The sequence below is a fragment of the Myxocyprinus asiaticus genome, chromosome 37 (assembly GCF_019703515.2).
Source record: "Myxocyprinus asiaticus isolate MX2 ecotype Aquarium Trade chromosome 37, UBuf_Myxa_2, whole genome shotgun sequence".
NCBI lineage: Eukaryota > Metazoa > Chordata > Actinopteri > Cypriniformes > Catostomidae > Myxocyprinus > Myxocyprinus asiaticus.
This window is the reverse complement of record NC_059380.1, coordinates 8368742-8390713: the sequence shown is the minus strand read 5'-3', so window position 1 is coordinate 8390713 and position 21972 is coordinate 8368742. Positions and strand designations below refer to the sequence as shown.

The 21972-nt window shown below is 40.2% G+C and overlaps 2 protein-coding genes across 2 annotated transcripts; both read left to right on the top strand.

Annotated features, from left to right (window-relative positions):
• Positions 1-319: 319 nt before the first annotated feature.
• On the top strand, positions 320-12022 carry LOC127428214 (aminopeptidase B-like). The gene is made up of 11 exons (XM_051676409.1): positions 320-763; positions 1974-2114; positions 3346-3497; positions 3615-3731; positions 4132-4367; positions 7580-7693; positions 10181-10293; positions 10440-10548; positions 10665-10889; positions 11290-11432; positions 11543-12022. The coding sequence occupies exons 1-11, from the start codon at positions 386-388 to the stop codon at positions 11687-11689; spliced, it is 1875 nt and encodes a 624-aa protein (XP_051532369.1). The 5' UTR covers positions 320-385; the 3' UTR covers positions 11690-12022.
• A 985-nt stretch (positions 12023-13007) lies between these two features.
• LOC127428221 (NADH-cytochrome b5 reductase 3-like) lies at positions 13008-21412 on the top strand. Its single transcript, XM_051676419.1, has 9 exons — positions 13008-13141; positions 13593-13739; positions 13843-13915; positions 19794-19900; positions 20000-20129; positions 20225-20308; positions 20399-20484; positions 20852-20951; positions 21044-21412. Exons 1-9 carry the CDS (start codon positions 13127-13129, stop codon positions 21214-21216), a joined length of 915 nt encoding a protein of 304 aa, XP_051532379.1. The 5' UTR covers positions 13008-13126; the 3' UTR covers positions 21217-21412.
• The last annotated feature ends 560 nt before the right edge of the window (positions 21413-21972 follow it).

Genomic DNA, 21972 nt, shown 5'->3' with positions numbered 1-21972 from the left:
AAGAAACAATATGCTTTGGCTAGCTAGTCACATTCGCCGCCACCCAAAATACACACCTGTTTCGTTTGATTTAATGTGCTTTTTTTGTATTAAATAACGTAACGTAAACAATAATTAAACCAGAAAAAAAAAAAAAAAAAAAAACACAAAAGAAATTTTTTCTGAAAGGTTGTTTAATTTAGTTTCGCTTAGTTTCTTCTTATCGCGACCAACAACACTGCGCTGAAATTACGCAGTTAATGTGTGGAATGAGTCCTTTCCACATACCGTAACGATCAAACTTCCAGCGTTTATAATCCCGTTCACTTGTCATTCCCGACTGAGTGCTGGTGTTGCTGCAAACTCGTCAGATCTTTTGTAATATATATTGTTTTCCAATATAACAATGGACAAATCATTTGTGCTGTATTCAGACAAAGCCGAAGACGTTGCTACCTCTTCTAGTTTCCGTCAGTTTAAAATAGAGCATTTTCATCTGGATCTTAAAGTGGACTTTGGGCAGAAAATCATATCAGGCACTGAGACGATACAGTTGCAATGCATTCAGGATAGTCGAAGTGAACTGCAGCTAGATATTCATCCAACTCTGTCGCTGCAAGAAGTGTCGTTCAGCCGTAATGCACAAGACTGGACCAGAGCAGAATTTCTCATTCGGGTTTTCACCAGTTATGGTACCACATTGGTAGTGAAGCTTCCTACACCTGTCAACTCGGATGACAAATTTCAACTTGCAATCAAATATACAGCTTCTGATGGACCAGGGGTAAACAATCATTTAAGTTTGTGTTCATATTTCCATATATGTATTTTCTGGCACTTTCAATAGGAGAGTAGTTGTTATGAAATAAGTTTGTCATGCTATACTCCATCTAAATCTAGTTTAAACAGAATTTTGCAAATTCTTTAGAAATTATTATGCATGCAGCTTTTAGTTCTGACTTCTATTAATTCAGAGATTACATGGAATGTTTGAAAATTTAGTTCAAAATATAATTGTCACACTGAAGATCCTTTTAAAATGAATTAGTGAAGAGGTGATTAAAAAAAATACATAAACATCCATATATGTATTTGAACCTAAAATATATTTTTATAAGAGAAAAGCTTATGGACATATAGTTATAGTTATAGTCAACTACCCATCCCGCATGCAGAACTGAAACTAAAATATTCACCCTTGTCATGAGACCTACATGGAAGAATGCTTTTGTTTCTCTTTCTTTTTTCTTTTTTTTTTTCTTTTATCCTCTTTTCGCCCCAATTTGGCATGCCCAATTTCACTACGGTCCTCGTGGTGGTGCGTGGTGGAGAACAAGTCTCAGCTGCCTCCACTTCTGAGACAGTCAATCCATGCATCTTATCCCGTGGCTCGTTGTGCATGACACCGCGGAGACTCACAGCATGTGGAGGCTCATGCTACTCTCCGCGATCCATGCGCAACTTACCACGCGCCCCATTGAGAGCGAGAGCCCCTAATCGCGACCACGAGGAGGTCACCCATGTGACTCTACCCTCCCTAGCAACCGGGCCAATTTGGTTGCGTGGGAGACCTGGCTGGAGTCTCTCAGCATGCCCTGGATTCGAACTCGTGACTCCAGGGGTGGTAGTCAGCGTCAATACTCGCTGAGCTACCCAGGCCCCTTGTTTCTCTTTCTTAATGCTATTCTCCTTGCAGTGAAGTCTTCAGATCAATACAAATAATGACAATGTATTTAATTTATTGTTCAAACATCCACAAGCATGCATGCATATATACATGCACATCACTTATGTCAGGGCATCTCTGTAGATGTCATGGCTGGACCCAATACAGACAGCTGAGAAGAGACTGCCATTTTTGTATACATCTGGGTTACCTGTGCTGAACCGCAGCCTGTTTGCTGGCTTCCATACGCCCATGACAAAGAGCACTTACTCGGCAGTTGTGCAGGTAACATTTGCCTGTCTCACCAAATGCGTGTATCCTTTCATAGGTGTGTTGGCTGGAACCAGAGCAGACTGCAGGAAAGATGAAGCCTTATGTTTATACACAAGGCCAGGCTGTGCTGAATCGTTCCTTCTTCCCTTGCTTTGATTCCCCAGCAGTCAAGAGTAGCTACTCTGCTACAGTTAAGGTGAGGCCATTGGGCCAGTGAAATATATTTTGGATATAAAGGGAATATGAGTATACAGACTGCCTTTTCTTAAAGGAAAATTCTGGCATTAACATAAGTTTAGCTCAACCGACAGCATCTGTGGCATAATGTTAATTGCCACAAAAATGTATTTCGACTCTTCCTTCCTTTTCTTTTAAAAAAGCAAAATACATTTTCAAAAGTATAGCCACAAGACGCAAACAATATGAGCGTTAACGTGATTTTAGTGTGTTAAAATCGCTTACTGATCTTTTCTGTGTAAAGTTATATCCAATTTTACTACTTCGTTGCCATGAAGAGGTAACACCATAAACCCTAAAATGACCATAAAAAATTACAATTTAAACAACTTTACAGCTCAAATAAAACATTTTAACAGAAGTTGTTTTATAAAATTATGAGCTTCACTTTTCTGCCTTTAAACCCTCCAAAAACTGGCCCATTCACTTCCATTGTAAGTGCCTCACTGTAACCTAGTAACCTTTCTTTTTTTTAAAGAAAAGAGGGGTTGAGTCGATATTCCTTCAACACTTTAATTTAAAGTCAACATGAAATGGTATTCGCAGCCCATTTTACTTGTGAAATCTAACGTATTTCCGAGTGAAATAGGATATTTGGAAATTCCCTTTAAGGCAAGTCAGGTTCCTCTGCGGCCATCTTAGTAATGGCCCCAGGCGCGAATTTACGAAATGTAGGATGGTAGGGGAAGAGTTACTTATATTAATTAGTAAAGCGATTGGACGATTCAGTAATATTCATCAGGTAAGTGCTATCTGATTGGTCGGAGAAACTATAACCCAACCCTATCCCTTAACCTAACCCTGATAAATCAAGTAGCGCTTTACTTGTAATAATGAACGACTCTCACCCCCCACCCCCCGTGTAGCTATTTTATAAGGAAGCCATATGCAAAGTAGAGCTCCCTTCTTCTTGAATAGGGAAATACCGAAATCTTAACAATGTTCTTCAAGATTGCATTTCAAAGTCTTTAAAAATCTGACAACAATGGTATCATAAAATCTAGCTTCAGAAAAAGGTTGACACTGTACACACTCATCAGGTTTTCAAAAGCACAAGAGTGATCAAATTTGGTGTTTACCCCTGCCTTAAAGATAAGACTTGGGGTCTATTTCAATCATATCATTGAACTTTGAGCTATCTCATTGACAAGGTAGCATATTATTTTAGTGGCTCTCACTCTTCTTATCAGGTGTCTGACGGCTTCACAGCAGTTATGAGCGCTAGTAAATGGGAGCACAGAAAGGCAGACAACACTTTCCTGTTCACTATGGAGCATCCCATTCCGGCGTACCTGGTAGCACTGGCAGTAGGGGACTTGCAGTCTGCTGAGGTGGGGCCAAGGTGAGAATATATAATCTTATCAGACATAGTCACAGATTTTCTGCATGCTATTTCAAAACAAAAACAAAAAATGCTTACAGCACTTCTAATAAGTTTGTGGTTGACTTGGATTTTCAGAACACGTGTTTGGACTGAGCCCTGTTTACTGCAGGCAGCCAAGCAGGAGTTTGATAATGTGATTGAGGAGTTCCTGTCTGTGGGAGAGAAACTGTTTGGACCATATGTTTGGGGACGGTACGACAGCCCTGTTTGAATTTCATTCTGATATTAGGATCTGAATTTTAATGAAGCGACTTAAAGGTATACTTCACCCAAAAATAAAAATTGTGTTATCATTTACTCACACTCATGTTGTTCCAAACTCACGTGACTGTCTTCCGAGGAACACAAAAGGAAATGTTTTGCAGAATGTTAGTCACCATTCATTTTCATTTTATGGAATAAAGCCACATCAACATTCTTAAAAATGTCTACTCTTGTGTTCCACAGAAGAATAAAGTTATATGTGTTTAAATCGACATGAGGGTGCATAAATGATGCAGGTGAATTTTCATTTTAGGTGAAATATTCCTTTAAGGAAACTCTTTTATGAGTACATTAGACGTGTGCCTTGATTGCTGGTTTAATTGTGTAGGTATGATGTGCTCTTCATGCCTCCATCGTTCCCTTTTGGTGGGATGGAGAACCCCTGTCTGACTTTTGTCACACCCTGTCTGCTGGCTGGGGATCGCTCTCTTGCTGACGTTATTGTACACGAGATCTGCCACAGCTGGTTTGGAAACCTTGTTACCAACGCCACCTGGGGTGATTTCTGGCTCAACGAGGGCTTCACAATGTACGCTCAACGCAGAGTTTGCAAAGAGCTGTATGGTATGCTATTCATTATTTGACCCTGAATTGAAGTAATTAATCGATAAAAGTTGATGGTTGTTGGACAGTGTTGAAACTCGTATGATGTTGGATACTATAAAAAGACTAAGCTGTGTATTGCACATGAATTATTGCTCAATGGGGCAGTTTTAACTGTTCATGAGATGGATAGCCTGGGGTAAAAAACTGTTCCTGTGCCTGACGGTTCTAGTGCTCAGAGCTCTGAAGCATCGGCCAGAAGGCAACAGTTCAAAAAGGTAGTGGGCAGGGTGAGTGGGGTCCGGAGTGATTTTTCCAGCCTTTTTCCTCACTCTGGAAGTGTATAGATCTTGAAGGGGGGCAGGGGGCAACCAATAATCTTCTCTGCAGTCTGAACTGTCCTTTGTAGTCTTCTGATATCCGATTTCGTAGCTGAACCAAACTAGACAGTTATTGATGTGCAGAGGAGAGACTCAATGACTGCTGAGTAGAAATGTATCAGCAGCGCCTGTGGCAGGTTGAACTTCCTCAACTGGTGAAGGAAGTACAACCTCTGCTGGGCCTTTTTCGCAATGGAGTCAATGTTGGTCTCCCACTTCAGGTCCAATGAGATGGTAGTGCCCAGGAACCTGAATGACTCCACTGCTGCCACAGTGCTGTTTAGAATGGTGAGGGGGGACAGTGTTGGGGGGTTCCTCCTAAAGTCACAGTCATCTCCACCATTTTGAGCGTGTTCAGCTCAAGGTTGTTTTGACTGCACCAAACAGTCAGCTGTTTAACCTCCCTTCTGTATGCAGACTCATCGTCATCTCGGATGAGGCCGATGACAGTGTTGTCATCTGCAAACTTCAGGAGCTTGACAGAGGGGTCCTTGGCAATGCAGTCGTTGGTGTAGAGGGAGAAGAGTAGTGGGGAGAGCACACATCCATGGGGGGCACCAGTGCTGATTGTACAGGTGCTGGAAGTGAATTTCCCCTGTCTCACAAGCTGCTGCCTGTCTGTCAGAAAGCTTACAGATCGACGTGGGAACAGAGAATTGGTGTAATTTAGTCCGGAGATTAGCTGGGATGATGGTGTTGAAAGCCGAACTGAAGTCCACAAAAAGGATCCTTGCATATGTCCCTGGTCTGTCCAGATGTTGCAGGGTATGATGCAATCCCATGTTGACTGCATCATCCACAGACCTGTTTGCTTGATAAGCAAATTGAAGGGGATCTAGAAAGGGTCCAGTGATGTCCTTCAGGTGGGCCAACACCAGTCTCTCAAATGACTTCATGACCACAGACGTCAGGGTGACAAGTCTGTAGTCATTAAGTCCTATGATTTTTGGTTTCTTTGGGATAGGGATGATAGTGGAACATTTGAAGCAGCATGGGACTTCACACTGCTCCAGTGATCTATTGAAGATCTGTGTGAAGATGGGGGCCAGCTGGTTAGCACAGGATTTTAGACATGCAGGTGAAACGCCATCTGGGACCTGTGCTTTCCTTATCCTTTGTTTTCGAAAGACACGGCACACATCATCTTCACAGATCTTAAGTGCAGGTTGAGTAGCAGGAGGGGGGTTGCAGGAGGTGTTGGTGTTTGTGTGAAGTGAAGGTCAGAGTGGGTGTGGGGTGTGATATTGGGCCTTTCAAATCTACAGTAGAACACATTCAGGTCGTCAGCCAGTTGTTGGTCCACCACAGGGTTGGGGGTAGGAGTCCTGTAATTCGTAATTTGTTTCATGCCACTCCACACTGATGCAGGGTCGTTAGCTGAAAACTTGTTTTTCAGCTTCTCAGAGTATCTTCTTTTAGCCACTCTGATTTCCTTATTCAGTGTGTTCCTGGCCTGATTGTACAAACTTTATCCCCAACCCTGTAAGCATCCTCTTTGGCCTGACCAAGCTGCCTGAGTTCTGCTGTAAATAATGGTTTGTCGTTGTTAAATGTTAAATAAGTCCTAGTAGGAATGCACATATCCTCACAGAAACTGATATATGATGTTACAGTATCTGTGAGCTCGTCCAGATTGGTGTCTGCAGCCTCAAAAACACTCCAATCAGTGCAGTCAAAGCAGACTTGTAGTTCCAGCCCTTAACAGTCCTTACTACAGGCTTAGCAGATTTTAATTTCTGTCTGTAGGTTGGAAGAAGATGAACCAGACAGTGATCAGATAGTCCCAAAGCTGCTCTAGGAACAGAGCGATATGCATCCTTTATTGTTGTGTAGCAGTGATCCAGTATATTTCTGTCTCTGGTTGGGCATGTGATGTGCTGTTTGTAATTGGGCAGTTCACGTGTGAGATTTGCTTTGTTAAAATCCCCAAGAATAATAATAACTGAGTCCGGGTATTGTTGTTCTGTGTCTGTGATCTCATCAGCCAGCTGTTGCAGCGCTGTGTTCACACGCGTGTTTGGCGCGATATACACACTCTCCAGAATAAACAAGGAAAAGTCCTGCGGCGAGTAGAAAGGCTTACTGTTAATAAAGAGCGCTTCCAAATTAGGACAGCACATCCTCTTTAATGTTGTTACATCTGTACACCAACTTTCACTGATGTAAAAGCATGTTCCACCGCCTCTCGTTTTCCCCGTTAACTCTACGATGCGATCTGCCCTGAACAGCTGAAAGCCCGGCAGATGTAACGCGCTGTCCGGAATGGCTTCACTCAGCCAGGTTTCTGTGAAGCACAAGGCAGCAGAGTTTGAAAAGTCATTGTTTGTACTGGTGAGGAGATGTAATTCGTCCGGTTTGTTAGGGAGAGAGCGGAGATTTGCAAGATGAATGTTCGGCAGCGCTGTTCGAAAGCCCCGCCGACGGAGCTTGACCAGCGCGCCTGCTCGTCTCCCTCGTCTGCGTCTCGTAGCGCGTTTAAACAACACAGCCACGCATCCGACTAAAATGTCCAACAAAACGTCGAAATATTCAAAAACCCGGAAAAGATTAACTGGTATATGCTGTCGTATGTTCAGCAGTTCATCTCTGGTAAAACTGACTGGAAAAAGATTACTAAACACAGGACAAACAAACAAAAACAACAAAACAATAGAAGCGCTCCACACTGAGGCGGCCATCCGTGGCGCCATCATGATGTATCTACCATTGGTAGTACAAACAGAGAGTACCACTCAAAACTCACACCATTGGATGAGCCAATGTTGCTGTGTCAGTCTGGGACACAAGAATTTTAAAATTGAAAAAAAATGACACATATCAGTTTTAATTAGTGTCACCTCATGTTATCCTCAGGGGATGCTTACACATGTCTGGAGGCAGCGACTGGTAAAGCCCTTTTGCGTCAGCACATGGACAACACTGGAGAGGACCATCCTCTCAACAAACTACGTGTTAAGATTGAACCAGGTAGACACCACTATTTTTTTTATCTATTTAATTTTACATACAATATTCAATGTATTGTATAATGTATAAGTTTATGTTGATAATCTCTGTTTATAGATAATGAAGATGCTAGGTTTCCAAGTACTGGATTCCCATGGTCATTGAAAACCTTGAAATATCATGGATTCTTAAAATCATAATTTTCAGACCTGGAAAGTCCTGGAAATGTATTTAAAGGGATAGTTCACCCGAAAATAATTCTCTCATCATTTATTCACCCTCATGCCATTTCAAACTCGTATGACTTTACCTAACACAAACAAATATATTTTTAAGGATGCATAATGAATGATTGTCTCTACAATGTAAATCAATGGGCTCCAAAACTTTCAAGCTCCAAAAAGTACGTAAAGGCAGCATAAAATTAATCCATACGACTTGAGTGGTTTAATCCATGTCTTTTGAAGCGATATGATCGCTTTGGGTGAGAAACAGACCAGAATTTAAGTTCTTATTCACTATTAATCTTGACACACAGCCAGATTGGAGCACAGTGCAGACTTCAAGACGGTTGTTCTCTGATGCTGCACGCGGTTGCCAGGTACTTAATCTCGGTATCATTACACATCAATAAGACATTGCATTTTGATTTTCTAGTGTTAATCGTCAACCTTTTAGCGGCCACGGTATATTTTAAAAACGTCCCAAAAAATCTCAACCCGCGGCTCTATCATTTTAAATCGTGTCAGCATTTTCAAAATAGCCCAACTCGCTCTGCACGTGTCAATCATGTGGAAGTGTGTTAATGAGCTTCTTTCAAAATTGCATCAAGGGAACAGCAGATGTCAAGATTTTTAGTGAATAAAGACTTTCTCACCCAAAGGGATTGTACCTTTTCAGAAGACATGGATTAAACCACTCGAGTCATATGGATTACTTTTATGCTGCCTTTAGGTGCTTTTTGGGCCCCATTGACTTTGCCTGGACAATCACACATCCTTCAAAATGTCTTTGTTTGTGTTCCGCAGAAGAAAGAGAGTCATAAAAGTTTAAGGTAGCATAAGGGTGATTAAATTATGAGAGAATTATCATTTTTGGGTGAACTATCCCTTCATTTAATATAAACTTTACATACATACACTGGCGGCCAATAGTTTGGAATAATGTACAGATTTTGCTCTTATGGAAAAAAATTGGTACTTTTATTCACCAAAGTGGCATTCAACTGATTACAATGTATAGTCAGGACATTAATAACGTGAAAAATTACTATAACAATTTGAAAAAATTTATGAGAACTACTTCAAAGAGTTCCTTCACGTGCAGCAATGACAGCTTTGCAGATCCTTGGCATTCTAGCTGTCAGATTGTCCAGATACTCAGGTGACATTTCACCCCACGCTTCCTGTCTTGTCGGGCACTTCTCACACACCCTACAGTCTAGCTGATCCCACAAAAGCTCAATGGGGTTAAGATCCATAACACTCTTTTCCAATTATCTGTGTTTCTTTGCCCACTCTAACCTTTTCTTTTTGTTTTTCTGTTTCAAAAGTGGCTTTTTCTTTGCAATTCTTCCCATAAGGCCTGCACCCCTTGAGTCTTCTCTTTACTGTTGTACATGAAACTGGTGTTGAGCAGGTAGAATTCAATGAAGCTGTCAGCTGAGGACATGTGAGGCGTCTATTTCTCAAACTAGAGACTCTGATGTACTTATCCTCTTGTTTAGTTGTACATCTGGCCTTCCACATCTCTTTCTGTCCTTGTTAGAGCCAGTTGTCCTTTGTCATTGAAGACTGTAGTGTACACCTTTGTATGAAATCTTCAGTTTTTTGGCAATTTCAAGCATTGTATAGCCTTCATTCCTCAAAACGATGATTGACTGATGAGTGTCTAGAGAAAGCTGTTTCTTTTTTTGCCATTTTTGACCTAATATTGACCTTAAGACATGCCAGTCTATTGCATACTTTGGCAACTCAAAAACAAACACAAAGACAATGTTAAGCTTCACTGAACGAACCAAATAGCTTTCAGCAGTGTGATATAATGGCAAGTGATTTTCTAGTACCAAATGAGCAATTTAGCATGATTACTCAAGGATAAGGTGTTGGAGTGATGGCTGCTGGAAATGAGTCCTGTCTAGATTTGATCAAAAATGACTTTTTGTTTTTTGATAGTGCTGTTTTTTACATCAGTAATGTCCTGACTATACTTTGTGATCAGTTGAATGCCACTTTGGTGAATTAAAGTACCAATTTCCTTCCAAAACAGCAAAATCAGTACATTATTCCAAACTTTTGGCCACCAGTGTACGGTTGAATGTAACATGGTTCACTGGCTAGAAATTGCTCTTTGTGAGTGCACTCCAGAAAATTGGATAAGGACTTTTGAAAAAGAATTTTATTACAAACAACTAGAAAAGTAATGGAAATTATTGGACAAGCACACTTCTTGTTTATTACTTATTGCAATGTAGAGAATTAGTGCCAACTGTCTCCGTCTCTTACGCAGGTGTTGATCCGGATGATACCTATAATGAAACGCCCTATGAGAAAGGCTACTGCTTTGTGTCCTACCTGGCACACCTCACAGGAGATCAAGCCCAGTTTGATGCATTCCTAAAGGTTACTTAAAAAAAAGCTTATAGAATCAAATATTATCTCTTACGTGCTGCTCAGTATAGATTTTGCATCACTTATGCATGCATTTCAATATAGAACTTCCATCTGATACTTTTCATTTGCAATAAAAATGCTACTGTTTCTTCAAGGCTTATGTGAACAAGTTCAAGTTCCGCAGTGTGATGGCCGAGGATGCTTTGGAGCTCTACCTGGAGTACTTCCCAGACCTGAAAGAGAAGAATGTCCACAAAATTGAGGGTGTGAAAAAGTAGACCATAAACACCATTTCTTTGTCATAAGATCACAAAGGAAACTGTTTGCTCAGACTGGCTTTTGTACATAGCTTTTGTTTGTCCTTGTTGTTGTACTCTTAGGTCTGGATTTTGACAGCTGGCTCAATGTGCCCGGTTGGCCTCCATATTCCCCTGACCTCTCTGCTGGTCAGAAGCTGATGAAACCAGCTGAGCAGTTAGCTGAACTATGGGTTAACGATAACCTGGACATAGAATCTATTGGACAGACTGATATCAAACCATGGAAGACCTATCAAACTGTGTATTTCTTGGACAAGATCCTTGAGAAGTCACCCCTTCCTGATGGTACAACAAACTCCTTGTTTGTGTTTATATTAATCTTAAATTATTTAAAGGGATGGGTTACTCAAAAATAAATATTCTGTCATTCTATTATTTACTTTCTCTCATGTTGTTCCAAACTCCTATGACTTGCTTTCTTCAGTGGAACACAGAAAGAAATGTTAGGCTAAATGTTAGCCCCAGTCACCATTCACTCTCATTCCATCTTCTTTCCATTCAACCAAAGTGAATGGTGACTAAGAGTAACATTCTGCCTAACATCTCTGTGTTCCATGGAAGAAGAGAAAGGCAAAGGGGTTTGGAACATCTTGAGGTTAATTAACTGATGACAGAACTTTTATTTTTAGGTGAACTGTCTCTTTAATTGTAAATAATACATCTAACTAAGCATGCATATTAACAGGTAACATAAAGAAGCTGGAGCAGACCTACTCACACATTACTGAGTCCAGTAACGCTGAGGTGAGATTACGCTGGGCCCAAATTGTTGCAAAGAACCAGCATAAACCAGGATACCAACATATTCGCAATTTCCTCAGCAGTCAGGTCAGACTGTATTTTAATTTATACTAATTCAGCTCTTCTGACTAATAATAAATAGATTGCTTGGATGTACTGGGATGGAATCAAGTTGGTTATTCATGTGTTGCTTACAGGGGAAACAGAAGTACACATTACCTGTTTATCGGGCCCTTTGGAGTGGATCAGAGGAGACCAAGGCTCTGGCTATGGACATATTTTCCGCCACCTCTAATCAGCTTCACATCAATGTCCGCAATTACGTAAAAAAAATTATGGCTTAATGAATTTGGACAATTCAGGGAAAATATGAGCATGCAATGGCTTTAAAAGAACTGGTATCTTAAAATTATGTTGCTCTTATAACAAAAAAAAAAACCCTACCTAAAACAAATCTTAGCTGGTCGGTCAGGCTGGTCATTTGGCTGTTTTTATGGGGGTTTTGAGCACTTTTTAGCTAGTTGTGCTGGAAGACCAGCTACACAACCTTTAATTGACTAAAACTGGCTTAATCAGTTAAAGAGATAGTTCACCCAAAAAAATGAAAATTCTCTCATCATTTACTCCCCCCTTATGCCATCCCAGATGTGTATGACTTTCATCTACTGAACTCAAGTGAAGATTTTTAGAAGAATATCTCAGCTCTGTAGGTCCATACAATGCAAGTGAATGGGTGTCAAAATCTTGAAGCTCCAAAAATCACACAAGTCAGCATAAAAGTAATCCATAAGATTCCAGTGGTTAAATCGGTGTCTTCAGAAACAATATGGTGGTTTGAGACAGATCACTTTCAAATTCTTCTTCTTGTGTTTTTGGTGATTCACATTCATTATGCATATCGCCCCCTACTTGGCAGGGAGAAGAATTTCTTGCAAAAAAAGACTTAAATATTGATCTGTTTCTCACCCACACCTATCATATCACTTCTGAAGATATCGCATAAAACACTGGAGTCGTATGGATTACTTTTTTGATGCCTTTCTATGCTTTTTTGAGCGTCAAAATTTTGGCACCCATTCACTTGCATTGTATGGACCTACAGAGCTGAAATATTATTCTAAAAATCATAATTTGTGTTCTGCAGAAGAAAGAATATCATACACATCTGTGATGGCATGAGGGTGATTAAATGATGAGAGAATTTTAATTTTTGGGTGAACTATCCCTTTAAGACCAGCCAACCAGCATTGTTTTGTTTTTGTTTTTTCCCCAGCAGGGAAATTGAACATAAATATAAAATTCATATTGATTGATAGACATATTAATACACTTTTCTTTCCTTTTTTTTATTTTTTTATTGTGAATAAAATTCATATTAATTGATACACATATTGATACACTTTTTTTGTAGAATTTTTGTTTATTTTTATTTGTATTTTTTTTTTTTTTTCAAATAAAAATATAAATCATGAAATTACCGAATAAAAAGATATATTGACTTTCTGAACAAAAAGAAATCTGTAGGACTGTTATTTCTTACTCTTATTACGGACTTCCGGCTGTTGAGACATTAGATAGTGTAAAAATATGGATGGGTTGACGCTGAATGTAGTTTGTTTGAAGCGCTGTCAAAAAAATGCGCATAGATTGTGCAGCGATGTTGCCCTTAAACACAAACCTCCCCGCCTGCATGTTTATGGGTGTGTCGGCGTCTGTTAGTCTGTTGGTTGACACGAAGGTTCGTCTGGAGTGAAAATCCTTGTTGGAGCACATCAGCAGTCATGAGTTACGCTATGGTAAGTCACTAAAGGTGTAGGAGAAGTACACTAAAGTTGAATTGCTATAATTTAGATATATTCTTCTCAACGTACTGTTTTGGCATGCTACCAAGTTTGCTTCATAAAACATTGTTAGTTTATCATCATAATGCATATTGACAGTCACTTACAAGCTTGACGAAATGCTATACAGCCATATGCAATCACATTAAAGTCCAATGTCCAGAAGGAAATTTAATCAGCAGTCACCAGACTCTTTTTTTGGAAAGAGGATACCAAAGTAGAAACGTCAGAGTTAATTCTAGGGAATAGAAATGTATTTGTGCATTTAAAACTGCAGACAAACTTTCTCTCATTTTGAATGACATTTCTAATGTAAATCACAACTGGTGAATGTTTATTTAACTTTTACCCTATTTGTCACTATTTCTCCTATAATGGTTAATGTGCATTAACCTGTGTATTCTAGTCCACTACAGTAGCTGTGACAGCTGGAGTGGTGCTGGTCTCAACAGCAGGTGTGCTGGGTTATCTTTTCTTTAGCAGGAAAAGGAAACCACAGATTACCCTGATCAATCCCTCTGAAAAATACAAATTGAGACTTGTAGACAAAGAGGTATTTGCCATATCACTTTCTTTCCGCATGCTACAATTTATATTTGTGAAATTGAAATGATGTTTTATGCCAAAATTCAAAATGCATTCATATTTTGCTATAGATTATAAACCATGATACCCGGAGATTTCGGTTTGCCCTGCCAAGCCCCGAGCATGTCTTGGGGTTACCAGTTGGTAAGCAATCTTCAAAATCAAATCAAATCACTTTATTGTCACACAGCCATATACACAAGTACAATGGTGTATGAAATTCTTGGGTGCAGTTCCAATCAACATAGCAGTCGTGACAGTGATGAGACATATACCAGTTTACAATAACATCAAATTAACACAGCACAATTTAAACATCTGATATACACATAATTACACTCAACAATATACAAATAATAACATACACTGTACAGTATACAATGCGCACTATATAGATACACATTATTCAATAAAAATACAAAATAAAAATATATAAAAAAGTGTATATATAGTAGTAAATATAGAATGTACAGTATTGTACTGTATTGACATTCAGGCTGTCGGTTGATAATCAGTTGTTATGAGAGAATATAATATAATAATAATATAATTTATGACAGTCCGGTGTGAGATATAAGAGTAAGGGTAATAAAGTGCAGTGCTGATGTATTTGATCGTGGGAGATCAAGAGTTCAGAAGTCTGATTGCTTGGGGGAAGAAGCTATCATGGAGTCGGCTGGTGCGGGTCCTGATGCTGCGATACCGCCTACCTGATGGTAACAGTGAGAACAGCCCATGGCTCGGGTGGCTGGAGTCTCTGATGATCCTCCGAGCTTTTTTCACACACCGCCTGTTATATATGTCCTGGAGGGAGGGAAGCTCACCTCCGATGATGTGTCTGGCAGATCGCACCACCCTTTGCAGTGCTTTGCGGTTGAGGGCGGTGCTATTGCCGTACCAGGCGGAGATACAGCCAGTCAGGATGCTCTCTACAGTGCTGGTGTAGAACCGTGTGAGGATGTGGCGGTTCATTCCAAACTTCCTCAGCCGTCTCAGGAAGAAGAGGTGCTGATGAGCCTTCTTCACAACGACTTCAGTGTGGATGGACCATGTGAGTTCCTCAGTGATGTGGACACCCAGGAACTTGAAGCTGCTGATTCTGTCCACTGGTGCTCCATTGATGGTGATGGGACTGTGTTCTCTGTCTTTTCTTCTGAAATCCACCACAAGCTCCTTTGTCTTACTGACGTTGAGGGAGAGGTCGTGCTCCTGACACCAGTGTGTCAGAGTGTGCACCTCCTCTCTGTAGGCTGTTTCATCATTGTCAGTGATCAGACCTACCACCGTCGTGTCATCAGCAAACTTAATGATGGCATTGGAGCTGTGTGTTGCCACACAGTCATGTGTGTACAGGGAATACAGGAGTGGGCTGAGAACACAGCCCTGCGGGGCTCCAGTGTTGAGGGTCAGTGATGAGGAGATGTTGCTGCCTATTCTAACCACCTGGCGTCTGCTTGACAGGAAGTCCAGGATCCAGCTGCACAGCGAGCTGTTTAAGCCCAGAGCCCGGAGTTTCTCATCTAGCTTGGAGGGCACTATGGTGTTGAATGCTGAGCTGTAGTCTACAAACAGCATTCTCACATAAGTGTTCCTTTTTTCTAGGTGGGAGAGAGCAGTGTGTATTGTAGATGCAATGGCATCATCAGTGGAGCGGTTGTTGCGGTAAGCAAACTGCAATGGGTCAAGAGAGAGAGGCAGCACAGAGCAGATGTAATCTCTGATTAGTCTCTCAAAGCATTTGCTGATGATGGGGGTCAGAGCAACAGGATGCCAGTCATTTAAGCAAATTATTTTGGATTGCTTTGGAACAGGCACAATGGTGGATGTTTTAAAGCATGTGGGGACTACAGACAAAGAGAGGGAAAGGTTTAAAATGTCCGTAAAAACACCAGCCAGCTGGTTCGCGCACGCTCTGATGACGCGGCCCGGAATGCCGTCTGGACCTGCGGCTTTATGGATATTCACCCATCAGAAGGATCGGGTTACATCCACTACAGAGACGGAGAGTGAACTAACCTCTGTAGCTTCAGCCGCGAGAGCTCTCTCCGCGAGGTGGTGTTATTTTTCCTCAAAACAAGCATTAAAATATTTAGCTCATCCGGGAGAGAGGCAGCGGTGTTCATGGTGGAGTTTTTATTCCCTTTAAAGTCCGTGATGATGTTAATTCCCTGCCACATGCTTCTAGAGTTGGTGGTGTTAAACTGTCCTTCAATCTTGCTCCTGTACTGATGTATCTTTACAAGTTCCCTGGTATTGACTAGTGAGTGAAGGATGGTGACGTGATGTTAAAGGTTGCAGGGTTTGGTATGCTTCAGAAGTTTGAAGTTTGCTAATGAATAAATGATCTTATTATTTTAAAAAGAAGCTTGTTTAAATTTGCACATTTGCCTGAGATTATTTACAGACATTTTGTGTCTTGATGGATAGACTGGGATGTGTATTAGTGGGCTATTTTTTAGTGAAGTACAGAATTTCTGTTGAGCAAACATTTTCCAGTATTTACTGAATTTTAAAAACATTGATGGATAATTAAAAATGTTGTCCTATATGAAAATCTGGTCATTTACTTTTCCCTATTTTAGAGATACTCCCATGGTAAAGGATGCTAGAAGTGAAGTGAAGGGGAGAAAAATAATGCTTTAAAGTGCCTCCTAACAAGTATTAATTAGGAGAGAGACAAGAGTAAAGATTTGGGGAGAGAAACACGAGATTCCAAGTGTAGTCCAATGGAATAATTAATGGTATAATGTTTGTATATTAATCGGGTCATATATACAGGTGCATCTCAATAAATTAGAATATCGTGGAAAAGTTCATTTATTTCAGTAATTCAACTCAAATTGTGAAACTCGTGTATTAAATACATTCAATGCACACAGACTGAAGTAGTTTAAGTCTTTGGTTCTTTTAATTGTGATGATTTTGGCTCATATTTAACAAAAACCCACCAATTCACTATCTCAAAAAATTAGAATACATCATAAGACCAATAAAAAAAACATTTTTAGTGAATTGTTGGCCTTCTGGAAAGTATGTTCATTTACTGCATATGTACTCAATACTTGGTAGGGGCTCCTTTTGCTTTAATTACTGCCTCAATTCGGCGTGGCATGGAGGTGATCAGTTTGTGGCACTGCTGAGGTGGTATGGAAGCCCAGGTTTCTTTGACAGTGGCCTTCAGCTCATCTGCATTTTTTGGTCTCTTGTTTCTCATTTTCCTCTTGACAATACCCCACAGATTCTCTATGGGGTTCAGGTCTGGTGAGTTTGCTGGCCAGTCAAGCACACCAACACCATGGTCATTTAACCAACTTTTGGTGCTTTTGGCAGTGTGGGCAGGTGCCAAATCCTGCTGGAAAATGAAATCAGCATCTTTAAAAAGCTGGTCAGCAGAAGGAAGCATGAAGTGCTCCAAAATGTCTTGGTAAACGGGTGCAGTGACTTTGCTTTTCAAAAAACACAATGGACCAACACCAGCAGATGACATTGCACCCCAAATCATCACAGACTGTGGAAACTTAACACTGGACTTCAAGCAACTTGGGCTATGAGCTTCTCCACCCTTCCTCCAGACTCTAGGACCTTGGTTTCCAAATGAAATACAAAACTTGCTCTCATCTGAAAAGAGGACTTTGGACCACTGGGCAACAGTCCAGTTCTTCTTCTCCTTAGCCCAGGTAAGACGCCTCTGACGTTGTCTGTGGTTCAGGAGTGGCTTAACAAGAGGAATACGACAACTGTAGCCAAATTCCTTGACACGTCTGTGTGTGGTGGCTCTTGATGCCTTGACCCCAGCCTCAGTCCATTCCTTGTGAAGTTCACCCAAATTCTTGAATCGATTTTGCTTGACAATCATAAGGCTGCGGTTCTCTCGGTTGGTTGTGCATCTTTTTCTTCCACACTTTTTCCTTCCACTCAACTTTCTGTTAACATGCTTGGATACAGCACTCTGTGAACAGCCAGCTTCTTTGGCAATGAATGTTTGTGGCTTTCCCTCCTTGTGAAGGGTGTCAATGATTGTGTTCTGGACAACTGTCAGATCAGCAGTCTTCCCCATGATTGTGTAGCCTAGTGAACCAAACTAAGAGACCATTTTGAAGGCTCAGGAAACCTTTGCAGGTGTTTTGAGTTGATTAGCTGATTGGCATGTCACCATATTCTAATTTTTTGAGATAGTGAATTGGTGGGTTTTTGTTAAATGTGAGCCAAAACCATCACAATTAAAAGAACCAAAGACTTAAACTACTTCAGTCTGTGTGCATTGAATTTATTTAATACACGAGTTTAACAATTTGAGTTGAATTACTGAAATAAATGAACTTTTCCATGACATTCTAATTTGAGATGCACCTGTGTGTATATATATATATATATATAATATATATGTGTGTGTGTGTATGTATGTATATGTATATGTGTGTGTATATGTATAATATAAATCTGGGTTACAGTGAGGCACTTACAATGGAAGTGGGCCAATTTGGAAACGTTAAAATACTCACTGTTTCAAAAGTATAGCCACAAGATATAATCATTATACATATTAACATTATATTAGATAAAGTCACTTACTAATCTTTCTTTGTAACTATATATATCCAATTTTACAACTTTGTTGCCATGATGACATAATGCTGTAAACCCTAAAAAGACTATTTAAACAACTTTACAGCTCAAATAATACACAAGTTTTAAAAGAAGAATTAATACAAGTGCTTTTATAAAATTATAAGCTTCACATTTCTGCCTTTTTAAACAATCCAGCAATTGGCTCCATTCACTTTCATTGTCTTTCAAGTGCTTCACTGTAACCTCTCTCTCTCTCTCTCTCTCTCTCTCTCTCTCTCTCTCTCTCTCTCTCTCTCTCTCTCTCTCTCTCTCTCTCTCTCTATATATATATATATATATATATATATATATATATATATATTTTTTTTTTTTTTTTTTTTTTTTTGGTAAACAGTAAGCCACAAATTCTGTTAATTGAGCTTAAAGGGATAGTTCACCCAAAAATGCAAATTCTCTCATCTACTCACCCTCATGCCATCCTAGATGTTTAGGACTTTTTCTTCTGCAGAACTACAAATAAAGATTTTTAGAAGAATATCTCAGTTCTGTAGGTCCATACAATGCATGGGAAAGGTTACCGAAACTTTGGAGCTCCAAAAAGCACATAAAGACTCCAGTGGTGTAATCCATGTCTTCAGAAGCAATCCAATCGGTTTTGGGTGAGAACAGACCAAAATATAACTAATTTTTCTCTGTACATCTTGCCATTGCAGTCTCTAGGCACATCATGATTTCAAGCTCGATTACACTTCCTAGTGCCATATTGCGCTCTGTGCATGCGTCAAGCATTAGGAAGTGTAATCGAGCTTGAAATCATGACCGTGCCTAGAGACTGCAATGGCAAGATGTACAGAAAAATAGGAGTTATTGAATTTGAAATCGTGATCACCAAGGAGACCACTGTGAAAAAGGAATTATATTTTGGTCTGTTCTCACCCAAAACCGACTGTATCACTTTAGAAGACATGGATTAAACCAATGGAACATATGGATTACTTTTATGCTGCCTTTAAGTGCTTTTTGGTGCTTCAGAGTTTTGGTCACCATTCACTTACATTGTGTGGACAGTTGAGATATTCTTCTGAAAATCTTAATTTGTGTTCTGCAGAAGAAAGTCATAAACATCTGGGATGGCATGAGGGTGAGTAAAAGAACTTCCATTTCTGGGTGAACTATACCTTGTTTTGAACCTGGAATATTCCTTTAAAATTACCAGTTGTTACAGTAATTCACTGAATGATGACATGGACACTTGGAATGTGTTATGTAATGATTTAAACTTTTATTTTTGTGATGTTTTCACCAAACTCACACTATGAAAATGAAAGCAGTGATGGATAAAAATGTGTGGCAGGAAATTTACAACCTAGTCCATCAAAGTGACAGATAATAATTATTTGTAGCACAACCTCAGGTTAAGTACTCATTTCTCTTCATCTCTTTCTCTCTGAAGGCAAGCATGTTTATCTCTCCGCCAGGATTGATGACAATTTGATTGTGCGTCCCTACACACCAGTTTCCAGCGACGATGACAAAGGATATGTTGACCTAGTTGTTAAGGTCCTCTTTCCCTCTATGCCTACATTTTTTCTTAAAGCTTTTGGGGGTTGTAGGTCTTAGTATACAACTCTCTGTATTTCGATATATGTTACTCTGCAGATTTATTTCAAGAATGTGCACCCAAAGTTTCCTGAAGGAGGAAAGATGTCCCAGTACCTGGAGAGTTTGAAGATTGGAGACGTGATCGACTTCAGAGGACCAGGAGGTTTGCTGGAGTACAAGGGACAAGGTCTGACTCTTATCTGAATAATTGGTGCGCATTCAAATGTGAGTGTATGTATTTGCACATTGGTTACACCTTACACCTACACCTCCACCCAACAGGTCAGTTTGCCATACAGGCTGATAAAAAGGCCCCTGCTGAGATCAAGACTGCCAGAACATTAGGTCTTATAGCTGGAGGAACAGGTACTGTGGCTTCCCCCTTAATTCCTATTCATAATAAAGCTTTATGTAACAGTCTGATCACTTCAATCATTCGTCCTCCTCCCTGTGTAGGCATCACTCCTATGTTGCAACTGATCCGGGATATAATGAAGAACCCAAGTGATGCAACTACTTGCAACCTGTTATTTGCCAACCAGGTTGGTGTCCCATTAGAAAGATACACAATGGGTACGTTCCAAAACTTAGTGAGCTGCCTTACTCTCTCCTGCCTACATAGACAGCTGTCTTCTATGGCAGCATTCTAACGGAAATGGAGACTCATAAGAGACCAAATTGGAACGCTCATCATACTGTAGGCAGCAACTCGGTATTGTATGGGAGCAAATCCCTGCAGCCATGTTTCAATATCTAGTGGAAAGTTTTCCCAGAGGAGTCACTAAGCTGATGTTCCAGTGATGAAATGGTTTGATTATACACAAATCATTCCATGAAAACTATATTCAGCCAAATTGAACTGTTTAGCAAGTATGGAATGTATCTGTTGCTCTCTTTCTGGTCTTCCAGACTGAGAAGGACATTCTGCTGAAGGATGATCTGGAGGAGATTCAGGCAAGGCATCCGGATCGCTTCAAACTCTGGTTCACCGTGGACAGAGCACCTGCAGGTACGAGCCCTCCTATAAGTATCTAGCTTACAAGACTTCTCCACTGGTCTATTTACTCTGTGTTCATATGACCTGTATTTGCTTTTCTGCAGACTGGGAATACAGCCAGGGCTTCATCAATGCTGAGATGATTCAGGAGCATCTGCCACCACCCAGTGATGACTGTATGATCCTCATGTGCGGCCCACCTCCCATGATCCAGTTTGCCTGTAATCCCAACCTGGACGAACTGGATTACCAGCAGAGCCAACGCTTTGCCTATTAGAAATTTCTTGATGTTCAGGGCCCAGGCCCAGGCCACACATTCATGTTTAAGCAAATATGGTATTACAAATGTGGTCTTGTGTAGAACATAACCTTTTTATGGAGGCTATATAATCTTTATTGAATGCTTAAAGGGATAGTTCACCCAAGAATGAAAATTCTCTCATTATTCACTCACCCTGATGCCATTCCAGATGTGCATGTCTGTCTTTCTTCAGCAGAACACAAATAAAGATTTTTAGCAGAAGATAGAGCTCTGTCAGGTCCTTATAATCCAAGTAAATGGGTGCCAGCACTTTGAAGGCCCAAAATTCACATTTAGGCAGCATAAATGTAATCCACACGACTCCAGACGATCAGTTAATGTCTTCTGAAGCAAATCGATAGGTTTATGTAAGAAACAAGTTGATCAGTAAAATGTTTTTAACTTTAAATCGGCACTTCGGTCCAGGGCTTTGATGCTTTTTGAAATAGCCGAACTCTCGCGTGACATTCGTTCTTCTGTTGTAAATAAACTCAGTTTCTGAATTCTTGCATGAACTCGCCGACGTGCTTGCATCACGCGACACCTACGTGATGCATCAACTGCTGGCAGGAAGCGCTTTTTAAAAGTTAATGTTTTAATTATCAATTTATTTTTTACACAAACATATCGATTTGCTTCAGAAGACATTAATTGATCGACTGGAGTTGTGTGGATTACTTTTATGCTGCCTAAATGTGACTTTTGGACCTTCAAAGTGCTGGCACCCATTTA